General features: G+C 21.9%; 3 protein-coding genes across 3 annotated transcripts; 2 read left to right on the top strand and 1 right to left on the bottom strand.

The window, feature by feature from the left end:
• The first annotated feature begins 14 nt into the window (after positions 1 to 14).
• LOC122715964 (ubiquitin-like-conjugating enzyme ATG3) lies at positions 15 to 2,942 on the top strand. The gene is made up of 6 exons (XM_043938582.1): positions 15 to 288; positions 1,018 to 1,206; positions 1,544 to 1,822; positions 1,986 to 2,135; positions 2,309 to 2,436; positions 2,591 to 2,942. The coding sequence occupies exons 1-6, from the start codon at positions 217 to 219 to the stop codon at positions 2,751 to 2,753; spliced, it is 981 nt and encodes a 326-aa protein (XP_043794517.1). The 5' UTR covers positions 15 to 216; the 3' UTR covers positions 2,754 to 2,942.
• A 751-nt stretch (positions 2,943 to 3,693) lies between these two features.
• LOC122715962 (anaphase-promoting complex subunit 7) lies at positions 3,694 to 6,714 on the top strand. Its single transcript, XM_043938580.1, has 7 exons — positions 3,694 to 3,753; positions 3,876 to 4,004; positions 4,528 to 4,851; positions 4,926 to 5,335; positions 5,473 to 5,887; positions 5,992 to 6,266; positions 6,400 to 6,714. Exons 2-7 carry the CDS (start codon positions 3,936 to 3,938, stop codon positions 6,620 to 6,622), a joined length of 1,716 nt encoding a protein of 571 aa, XP_043794515.1. The 5' UTR covers positions 3,694 to 3,753; positions 3,876 to 3,935; the 3' UTR covers positions 6,623 to 6,714.
• Positions 6,715 to 9,100: 2,386 nt separating this feature from the next.
• Positions 9,101 to 11,393, bottom strand: LOC122715963 (P2R1A-PPP2R2A-interacting phosphatase regulator 1). Its single transcript, XM_043938581.1, has 5 exons — positions 10,684 to 11,393; positions 10,506 to 10,569; positions 9,896 to 10,296; positions 9,679 to 9,819; positions 9,101 to 9,596 (listed from the first exon to the last, which is right to left on the bottom strand). Exons 1-5 carry the CDS (start codon positions 10,797 to 10,799, stop codon positions 9,299 to 9,301), a joined length of 1,020 nt encoding a protein of 339 aa, XP_043794516.1. The 5' UTR covers positions 10,800 to 11,393; the 3' UTR covers positions 9,101 to 9,298.
• Positions 11,394 to 11,935: the final 542 nt, after the last annotated feature.

The raw sequence follows: 11,935 nt of genomic DNA, 5'->3' as shown, positions 1-11,935 counted from the left end.
AATATTTCAAAAAGTGGGGAAATAGTAAAAGATGGTAGGGGAATTTAATGGAAAGGGGAGTTTTTTTGGTATCACATATATGACTCCTCTATATTCGCCCAAATCGATAATACGTTGGAAACTGTTGATATCATATGAATGTTTGCTGTAAACAATTATTTTCTCTGATCTTTTTCACTTTTAATAAATTTAAATTTTCTGTTCTGCAAAAAAGCGATGCAGAGTGTTATTAATTCTGTAAAAGGTACTGCGCTTGGTGTTGCCGAATACTTAACCCCTGTATTAAAGGTATGCTTGACCATACAAATCTGATATTTTTAAAATAAATATTTGAAAAAGTAATAAGCAAATAAAATATATTATAAATCATATATAATTTTATATAATTTTATAATGAACATGCCGCCATCATATACTATTTATCATTTGTTTATATTATGTTATGATATTGTAATAAATTTATGTATGTTATATGATTTTTATAATCAAACTTGAAAATAATAATTTCAATTATTCAATATATTTTTTTTATAATTATGCAATTGTCATATATAAAAATATATATAAAAATAATATAAAATTAATGATTATTTGTGATATTGTTATCATAATTATACAATTATATTTCATAATTTAATTCTCTATGTAATAAAAAAATTGATAAATCAAAATAAAATTGATTTTTAAAAAATGTCCTTCCTTGTTGTATATAGGCCTTTATTCTGTAGTATTCTCAGGATAATTCCGTATATAAATTTTAATAAATATTTCCATATTTTTTCTGTTTATTATATTTTTTAAAAGTTAATGTATAAATTCAATTTTTTTCCAACTTTTTTTAAATAATTTTCTATTTAAATATAAATCTTTTTATTTTTTTTTGTTATATATATTGTTACATTATTTTTTAAAATTAAAATTGTTGTTAAATATTATTTATAAAATAAATTTAATCTTTATATTATGTATATTTTTAATTAAAATTTTTTTCATATCAAATTGTTTGTAATATTAAAGGAAAGTAAATTTCGGGAAACTGGAGTATTAACACCAGAGGAGTTTGTGGCAGCAGGTGATCATTTAGTACATCATTGTCCAACATGGCAATGGGCTACTGGTGATGAAGATAGAGTGAAATCATATCTTCCCAAAAAAAAACAATTTTTGTTAACACGTAATGTTCCTTGTACTCGCAGATGCAAACAGGTATTGTTACTTTCAATAAATTATTATGTAATTAAAATTTTTTATTCTAAAAATATAAACAAAATTTTTTTTATCAAATTTTCTTATAATTTTAATTTTAAATATTATTTAATATGTAATATATAATATTTAAAAAAAAGTATAACAATTATAAATATTTACTTTGTACAACAAAATGTTAAAATTAAAATCTAAAAATGTTAATATTTGACTTGATTTTAAGATATTATATATATCTAAAAAATATATATAATAAATATTCAAATAATTTATTATAAGATTAATAATTATAATATTATATAATAATATCAATTTCTAATGTCAGATTGAATTTTAGATTGAATACAGCAAAGAACAAGAATGCATTATAGAAGCAGATGATCCAGAAGGTGGTTGGGTTGATACACATCATTATGACACGAGTCTTAGTGGAATTGAAGAAAGAGTAACTGAAATGACATTAGACGAAACACAACTTTCTCAATCAATTGGTACAGAGGAAAATAATGGAGAGGAAAATGATGATGATGATGATAATGATGATGATGATGATGATGAAGATGCTGCAGATATGGAAGCTTTTGAAGTCAGTGGAATGCTAGATGAAGAAGATAAGGTATTTTAGTTTCTATTGAATATATTTATAATATATTATATAATAATTATAATGAATATAATTATTCAATATCAATATAGTTGCATTAATTATTTTGATTTTGATATTAAATTTTAAAAATATTTTAATTTTATATATAAACTTAAAATTTTAAATTAAATAGTATGCAGCAAAAATTACAAAAAAACCAATCAAAGATAAATGGGAATCATTTTCTGAAGGAGAAATTATTCACACACGTACATACGATTTATATATTACATATGATAAATATTATCAGACACCTCGATTATGGCTTTCAGGATATGATGAGGTTTGTATTCTATTTTTTCTATTATTTTTGTATTCTATTATTTCTACTAACATCAACTAACAACTACTAACAACTCTATTATTTCTACTAACATCTACTAACAATAATGAGTTTATTAAAAATATTATTTATAAAATATGAAAGAAAATTTTAACTTATAATTTTTTTATAAGAATCGTAAGCCTTTGACAGTAGAAGAGATGTATGAGGATGTTAGTCAGGATCATGCTAAAAAGACTGTTACAATGGAGATACATCCTCATATACCTGGACCATTAATGGCTTCAGTTCATCCATGCAGGTAATTTTAACTGAAATTAATTAAAACAAATTTATATTTTTGTTATAATTAATAATATTAAATAATAAATTAATATAAAATTCTTTTATATTAATATAAAACTTCTTTAATATAAAAATTTTTAATATAAAACTTTTATGAAATAAAATTGCAGACATGCTGAAGTAATGAAGAAAATTATTGAAACTGTAATGGAAGGTGGTCGTGAACTTGGAGTACATATGTATCTTATAATATTTCTTAAATTTGTGCAATCTGTAATTCCTACAATTGAATATGATTATACACAAAATTTTATGCTAAATGCTTCTGGTTAAGAATTTTATGAACTTTCATTATATTTTAAGGATGAACGTGATTTTAGTTTATAAGCTCATAATAAGTAATAGTATTAAAAGGATTGTGTGAAATATATAATAAGTATAATAATAAGTATGTTTCAGTTCAGAAAATTATGTCTATACATGTATAAAATATTTAAATATAAAATCAAATTTGGCTGATTTTATGTACTACATTTCAAATCTTTATTTTTCATTTTATTATTATATTAATAATTAAAAATAATAAAAATTTTATTTTTGATATTAAAAGTTAAAAATTATTTTAAATTATTAATATTAAATTATATATATATAAAATATACATATTAAGGAAGAATAAAAAGAATTTCGAAGTAAATTTGAATTTTATTAAAATTATTTTTTATTTTTTGAATTTGACACAATATCTATAGTATTGTGTAATATCCAATTGCCAATATGTTGCTAAATCTACTATTAAGGAATTATTATTTAATAATTATTAATATAAATGAATGTAATAACAATAAAAAATTTTAATGTAACAAATTTAAGAGGATTTCTAGAAATAAAGTTCCCAATTATTTTTTTTTATTTTTGCATATTAATTTTTCATTATTTGCATAACTAGTATTTGTAATACAATAAAATTTATTCGAATAAAATCATTATTTATAATATTAATTAGAAAATTATGAAATAAAGTTTTAGCAAAAATAATTATATTTTTTTTACATATAAAAAATTTATGACTAAAATAATCTATTCCATTTATGTTATTAACTACATGAAAAACAAGCGATTCATTAAATTTTTCTATATAACAATGTTAATTAAATTAATATATTTGTATAATAAATAGTTTAAAATTTTGTATAAATAATTGTATAATAAATATATAATAAATATTTAAAATTTTTACGTCAGAGTTCGTTGTTTTTGTTCGATTTTAAAATGGCGGTACTTGTACATTTTATATTTAAATGTCATTTAATACAATACAAATTGGATATTTGTAAGTAAAAATTTTTTTCAAGATCTTTTTTATATATTTTATAATTTATTGATTTTATATTTAGACTGATGTTACAGTTAATGTTATTGATTATATTATTTTTACAATTTCATTTTTTCTAGGTTAAGAAGAATTTTTGGTAAAACTTCTATCTTGTAATTTAAAAGAATATTTTAAAGAAAATGTCGACTTTGTATGATCAGATAAAACTACTTTATGAACAATCTTTATATTCAAATGTTATTTCACTTGTAAGTGAATAAATTAAATGATTTAAAATATTTTTTTTCTTGAAATGGAATAAAAATTTTTTAAATACAGTAGATCTCCATTTATCAGAACAAAATTTTCATCAATGCCTAATTAATGAACTTTAGTCAAGTTTTTTTATTTGAATTAGTGATGATTATCATTTTAATTAGAAAAATGTTTATTATAAAAGTAAATATGTAATTTAGATTATATTAGATACATTAATATATTACATAATTTGAAAAATGAGTTAGATATTAAATACTTATTTGATTAAATATCTGAATATCTAAAATTTAAAAAAAAAATTAAATATTGTAAAGAAAATTGTTGAATTATTATTATGTGAATTTTTAAAAATTGCTTGTTTTTCATTAAGATCATATAGATGGAGTTTTATTGTAGTACTTGTAGTAGTTGTAAAAATAATAATTAATGAATATTTTATAATTTATATTAATATTTGATTCATATAATTGAAAAAAATAATAAAATTTAATAAATAATTATCTTATATTTTAGGCAAATTTAATATTATCATTAAGTGAACATAATTCAGATTTATTGCCAATATATGGCAAATTCCATATTTATGTTTATTATGCAGATGCTCACTTTTACTTAGGAAAATATAAAAAAGCAGAAGCACTCTATAAAAAAGCTTTGCAATTTCGTAAATGTTTATTAAAATCTAAAGGTGCTACAAAACCTTTAGAAGGTCAAAAAGATTTACCAACTGATGTTGATATAAAATTTCAAATTCATTTATGCTTAATAAAATTAAAAAATTCTCAAGAAGCACTTCAAGTACTACAAAGTATTCCTGGTAAACAAAGAACTCCAAAGGTAATTTATGAAAATATATTTTAATCTTAATGTTAATAAAATATTGACATTGTTTGTTAAATTTAATTTTTAAGGTAAATATGGCTCTTGCAAAAATGTTTCAAGAACAAGGAATGGAACGTTCTGCAATTACTACTTATAAGGAAGTTTTAAGAGAATGTCCATTAGCTTTAGAAGCTGCAGAAGGTCTTTTATCCCTTGGAGTAAAAGGGATTGAAGTAAATTCATTAATAGTAGGTTGTGCATCCAATCTATCAAATTTAGATTGGTTGAATACATGGATTAAAGCTCATGCACATATACATAATAGAGAATATACACATGCAGTATCAACATTAAGATCTCTGGATAATGTTAACCTTCTAAGAGATAATTTTAATTTATTAACAACAATGGGAGAGTGCTATTATTATGCTGGAGATGATAAAAATGCTTTATTATGCTTACGAAGAGCCAGAATTATAGAACCAGATGTTATGAAAGGGTAAAATATTTAAAAATATATAATGCATTATATAATAGCATTGTAATTTATAATGTTAGAAAATTAAGATAATTATTAGCTCTAAAAATTTTTTTTCTAATTATTACATTTCTCAAATCTTTTTTTTTTCTTAATAGAGTTGATGTTTATGCTGCAGTATTGTACAAAACACACAGTATTAAGGAACTTGAAAGACTGATTCCAATAATAACAGCAAGCAATGAGTGTACTGGAGAAATATATGTTGCCATGGCATATTCTCTTTATGCTTCTAGAAAGCTTGGTAGAGCAAATACATTGACAGCACAAGCTTTAAATTTAAATCCAAATGATATAGAAGCAACAATTCTTCGAGGAAACATTCTGATAGAACAAAAAAAATATCAAGGTGCATTGTTCTTCTTTAGGCATGCTGTCCAATTAAAACCATACCGTTATGAACCACATAAGGGTTTGGTAGATTGTCTTGTAGGAATGCATAGATTGCGAGAAGCTCTCAATATTGCCAGTGGATCTTGTAAACAACTTGGGCATACTGCAAGAGTTCTCACGGTAGTTATACAAATTAAATTTTTATAAATTTATAAACTATATAATTAAATATATAATTTTGAAAGATAATTTATAAATTACAAATTGAAAATAACTTTGTGTAGCTTTACGCATCTGTACTCATGAAAGATCCAGTTTCTGTTGGAAAAGCAAAAAATCTTTTGGAAAAAGCATTGCTTCAAGATGAAATTTATTTACCTGCTGTATATTTATTAGCTGAAATATATGAACAAGAAATGAATTTGGAAGCTGCAATTGCATTACTTGAAAGACAAGTAGAAATACAAACAGCATGTAAATTACATCAGATGCTTGGAGATCTATGGGCAAGAGTTCATAATGAAGAAAAAGCTTTGGATCATTATGCAATTGCTTTAAAGTAAGATTTTTTATAACATTTTTGTATATTTATATACATACATAATTACTTAAATTTATCAGAAATAATGTATAATATAAAATTTAATACATATTTTGAAAATTATATAAATCGATATAATATCTCAAATTAGTCTAGATCCAAGCAATAGGAGAGCATTGGAAGGCATGCACAGATTAGATAACTCTTCGAATAAACTAGATTCAACTTATTATATGACTGTGGGTGAAGAACAAACAGATACAACCTATGATGTTGGTGATGGTTTGCCAGATACTGATAATGATGAAGCACCTGATGAAAGTGAAACTGAAGCTGTGTGGTCAGATATGGATCTTGAAGCAAATAGTCAATAACAAAAAAAAATTGTTATTATATTAAATAAGTTCAATATAATTAAGAATTGTAATTAGTTTTTCTTATGTATATTGAAGTTTTGTTGCTTTTATTTATCTGTAAATGTCCGTATTTTTGAAATCTGATATCTTTTCAATAATTAGAAATATGAAAAAATATTATTTTCATTATTAGAATTTTATATATAAAAAATATTCAAAATTTTGTCTTCATTGACTATTACTAGTGTTTTTATAACTAATATTTATATGAATATGTATCATTCATATGAAAAAATTTTATATTAAAAATATTATAGTATTAATTCGTTTATTACAATTGGTTTTATCATTATTTTTTATTTATGTATACAATAATATAATATATATTATTATATTATATTATAATATTTCATAAAAATTTATTATGTTGACAAATAATATTTTAAGAGGATATAAGGCAAAAATCAAATAAATTTTTTCAGAAAGTTCTAAAAGTATTAGTTCAAAAATATAAGTTCAAAAAGTATTAAAATAACGCACAAATAATTATATCGAAATTTTTTTAATTATAATTGTATTAAAATACATTTAACATGTTAGTTATAAGCTATTAATGCAAGTGATGAATATAATGATTGTTTATGATCTGTTCCATTTTAACATTAATAGAATTAGTAGTAAATAAATTATAAAATGTATACACAGATTTAAATATAGATATAAAATTAAATATAGATTAAATATAGATATAAGTATCTGAATGAAACTTGTAATGAAAATATATGTATTTGAATTTTTAAGATTTAAAAAATTGATTACTTCAGTGATAATGAACTATTATTCTGAAAACTATAAAAAATTTATTATACTTTAATCATATTAAAGACAATATTAAATGAAAAATGTAAATTGTGAGATTTTCAAAAAAAAACGATAAAAAGAACTGAAATTAAGCTAAAATTGAAATGATTGCTTAACTTGCAAAATAAATTAGAAATAAAAAATTTAATATAAATTTGCATAAAAAAGTTTAATATATAAGTAAAAGCAATAAGCTAATAAAATTAATAATATAAATAATAATAAATTATAATATTGAATATAATAATAATAATATTGAATATAATATTAAAAAAAATTATATCGAATTATATAATTATATATATAATAATTATAGAAATTTTTTTAAATATTTAGCTTCATTTTTTCATGTATAATATAAATATTTCAATTTGGTTCCATAATCCAAAAACTATAAATATAAATTATAAAAAGGAATTTTTTTTTACTATTTTATCATATATATCATATATATGATAATATATATCATATATCATTTTTATAAATTAGATGCATAATCAATAGTATTGGCTATAGTAACATCAATTAATAGAATCAAAGAGAATATTTATAAATATATGAAATATAATAAATGATATATGAAAATATTCATTTGATATTAATTTATATATTATTTAAATTATATATTATATAAATATTACATGCAAATAAAATAATTTGTAACTTACAATTACAAGTTATAGTTAGATAAATTTTTGAAAAAATATATTTTTTTTTTTTATAACTTATGCCCTCTTAAATTTTAAAATAAACTTTTGCTTACTAAATGTTGATCGCATATTTTTTTAATTTAGAATTCTCTGTTTTAGTTAATACTTTGCTAAAGAAAATAATAAATAATAAATAAAAAATATTATATTTGTTTTACTGCAAACTTGTGATATTTAAATTTTTCTATGCAATAATAAATTTATTATTATCTTTTAAGAAATATAAATTATTATATTTATTTTAACAAAATATTGGCTATATTTATTTATTATTTTTATATTTTTATATTTAAGTTAATTACATTGTATATATATTTCAAAATAAATACAAAAGTATTTTATTTAATTTTTCATATTTATTTCGCCCAAAAAGTACTTTTTCATCTTGTACATTACTCATTCTCAGAAATATTGTATACATAGAATAAAAGTACATGCTATGGGTAGTTTATTTACACACTATACAGGATTGGAGATTCATAGAATCAATAATACTATTAATGCACGAATTATTGATGTACACTATACTTATGCTTATTTATCTACTTATTTTGAAAAAAAGAATCGCATAAAGGATACATTAACAAAGTTGTTCATTGACAAGAAAGTCTCAATTATAATAATGTATGCTTAAATGTCATAAAAATGATAATTGATATTATATATATGTATCCTTTTTAAGCAAAAAAAAGCTTTTGGATTCGATGTATTTAGAAAACGCAGAATTCAGTCTTAAAGGTAGGAAGCACGCATATTTTCCTAAATAATTCGCTTTGGTCTTAGAACTGCGTTTATATTACACATATGTATGTATCTGTATATGTATTTTATCATTTCAACCTAATTTGACGATATAAATATTAAAAATACTTTAACAAAAATGAAAGCATCATTTATGCAACTAATTCATATTTTAACAATTTATACAATAAAAAAATTAATAAATAGAAATGATCCGAATGCAAATAGATATTAAATGTGAAAAAACGATCTATCAATAAATTTAATATGTAAATTTAGTCGCTCTAATGATTACTTTTTACTATTATTGTATTACAAGAATAAGTTTATCGTTTTAATGATGCATGTTCCTCTTTTAGAGTAATCTATCTTAGATACTTTTTTATTCATTATTTTCTTGTGAAGTCAGTTTATCTTGTATATCTTTAAAAGTTTTGGCTTGTATATTTGATCCCTCTGATGAAATAGTGGTGCAAGAAGAGATAATGGAAGAAGATGAGGAAGACGAAGATGATGAGGAAGATGGATCATCATTAACAATTGAAGAAACACCTGAACCGGGTGACGGACTATGCACAGGTCGGAAAGAAAAACCAAGAGAATCAAGACTGGAACAAGATTCTGGAGTTCCAGCTGAACTAATAGTTCCTGGATGTAGACTAGATATTGCCACATCCAATCTATATTAAAAAATAAAATATAATAAATACTAATTTGTATTATCAATTTAAAAAAATTTTCTATTTTAAATAACAAATTTACCTAGATGCAGCAGAAGTTAACAAACCAGAAATACGTTTTGCAGGACGTTGTAATTGATCCATTCCAGAATCATCTAATTCAAATTTTCTCTTAACTGATGCTAAACAACTTGGTCGAATTGCAATAGGACTTAGACTTCGTCTAAATATAAAGCTTATTAATTAACAAAGTCATATTAATAAACTAGATTTTGTTAAATATAAAGAAATAAGTATACCTTGTAGCAAAAGCTTTTCTAGTGGGACTAGGTGATAAATTATTCTTCCATGTAGCTGCATGAACACCAGGTGAATAGCATTGTCTTTGACCAAAACCAGTTCTTGTTGGTGATGGTGAAGAATACATAGTTGGACCACTTACAGATAAATTGATGCTCAATGGATCAAGAATTCGTTTAGTAATTGGTCGTGATTCTATTTTGAATTGCAATGAAGCTGATTCTGAATCTTTAAAAGACAATCCTTCAGCTTCTATAGTAAGATCTTCCCATGATTGAGAGATCTGCATGGCACTATGTATTTCTTTTTCATGTGCTGCTTCACGGCCAGCAACATCAATACATTCTTCTTGTCTCAATTGACTTACACGTGGTGTTAATCTAGGAACAGTTCCAGAATTCTAAAATAAAAGTTATTTCTTAATTAAAAAAATGCAATTAATGATATAGAATATCATTAAATTAGACATCAGAAATAATTATCTTATTATCAATAAAGTTAATTATTATATAATTATTACTTATATTCAATTTTAAACAGTTATTCTTTTATAATTTTAAAATAATATATAATAGACATTGAGATTTATAAAGAAAGATTTGTTCTTACACTAGTGCTGAAGCGTCGTATACGAGGTGAATTTGAAAATATGTTAAAATTTGAAGGAACATTCCTGAAAAAATAATTAAATTATTTTTTTTCAAATTATATAATATAATTTTGATTAATTAACTATAATTAAATTTAATATTTAGATTATATTGATTTCAAATTTTATAAAAGATACCTTGGTGCAGAAGCGGAAGGTGATGTTACAGACATTGTTGCAGTGATCTTATTGATCATGGGTGCACTATTAGATCGTTTTAAACTGACTACTGTGTAGTCAACATCCATGATCATCCAGACTGACTATTTTTTGATACATTTGTCTGGAGATACTTTTTAAGAACTCAGAATACATTGAAAATGTACAACATTGGTTCACTAAATAAATCAACAATAAATTTTTGGCACAAAATAAATTTATAGTATATCTTTTTCTATTGTTCGATAATTCAATAATAGCAAATTTTGATTTCTAATACGAGAACTAAAAAGATGCCGCATTTGAGCTTTCATTTAAACTCTGCCGCTCCGATTTTTGTTTCACGTTTTGATGCGCTGTTAGCGCGAAATATTTATAATTGACCTTTCGCTTCGTAAAATAAAATAATAAAATAAAAAATTTGTTAAAATATAGCTTTCATTAAATTGAAAGAATGCATAGTAAGAGAATAAAATTGTAAAGTACAGAAATGAATTCGGATAATCCTGATTTTCAATTTCCACTTGAATCACTCTACAGAAACCGGGTTATAGATTATAATTTGATTTAATTTCATAACCCCTAATTCTTCAACGATATCACTAACTACAATTAAATTATAATTTCTTTGCTTGACGGTCAAACACCTATCGTTTCTTATCATGAAACATGCGTATGTCAGACTTAGCTATGATCCTTTTGCTTCCTTAGAAAAAATCTTTCGTGATTAAGAAACACACTGAATTTGTTGGTAGCCTTGGACCTTCATAAAATCTATAAGTCTGAGATTTATATGATTGAATTGTAAAATTAATTATTATATAAATTATTATTATAAAAAAAGAAAATTATATTATTTTTAATGATCCTAAAATTATTTTTTTTTTTTTCAAAAAGTGCAATATTTAAATATTTTGAATAATATTTATACATTAAATTATCTTAAATTTTACTATAAATAAAAATGGAATAATTTGAATATAATAACATATTTATATATTTTTAAAATTGAGTAATAATTATATATAATCGAATTTTAAATTTTCTTAACATTTTCTTAATTACGAATTTATACATGAAACAAAAGGGTTGTTTAACGGACGCATTTTCAATACAGAAAGAGAAAAAGTAAGAAAGAGAGAAAAATATTAAAAATTTATATTTAAATATAATATAATATGTATTTATTTTAATATTAAACATAATATAATATAATATATATTTAAATATC

Source organism: Apis laboriosa, unplaced genomic scaffold, assembly GCF_014066325.1.
Source record: "Apis laboriosa isolate Shangri-la unplaced genomic scaffold, ASM1406632v1 scaffold40_cov151, whole genome shotgun sequence".
Lineage (NCBI taxonomy): Eukaryota > Metazoa > Arthropoda > Insecta > Hymenoptera > Apidae > Apis > Apis laboriosa.
This window is presented reverse-complemented; position numbering and strand designations above follow the sequence as displayed.

Bases quoted from the DNA above. Each gene is read 5' to 3' on its own strand.
- LOC122715962 (XM_043938580.1), top strand. From the start codon at position 3,936: ATGTCGACTTTGTATGATCAGATAAAACTACTTTATGAACAATCTTTA. The intron at 4,005-4,527 runs GTAAGTGAATAA...CTTATATTTTAG, and splicing joins ATTCAAATGTTATTTCACTT to GCAAATTTAATATTATCATT. The intron at 4,852-4,925 runs GTAATTTATGAA...TTAATTTTTAAG, and splicing joins GTAAACAAAGAACTCCAAAG to GTAAATATGGCTCTTGCAAA.
- LOC122715964 (XM_043938582.1), top strand. From the start codon at position 217: ATGCAGAGTGTTATTAATTCTGTAAAAGGTACTGCGCTTGGTGTTGCC. The intron at 1,823-1,985 runs GTATTTTAGTTT...TAAATTAAATAG, and splicing joins TGCTAGATGAAGAAGATAAG to TATGCAGCAAAAATTACAAA. The intron at 2,136-2,308 runs GTTTGTATTCTA...TTTTTTTATAAG, and splicing joins GGCTTTCAGGATATGATGAG to AATCGTAAGCCTTTGACAGT.
- LOC122715963 (XM_043938581.1), bottom strand. From the start codon at position 10,799: ATGATCATGGATGTTGACTACACAGTAGTCAGTTTAAAACGATCTAAT. The intron at 9,820-9,895 runs GTATACTTATTT...CTTTATATTTAG, and splicing joins AGAAAAGCTTTTGCTACAAG to ACGAAGTCTAAGTCCTATTG. The intron at 9,597-9,678 runs GTAAATTTGTTA...TTTTTAATATAG, and splicing joins TTAACTTCTGCTGCATCTAG to ATTGGATGTGGCAATATCTA.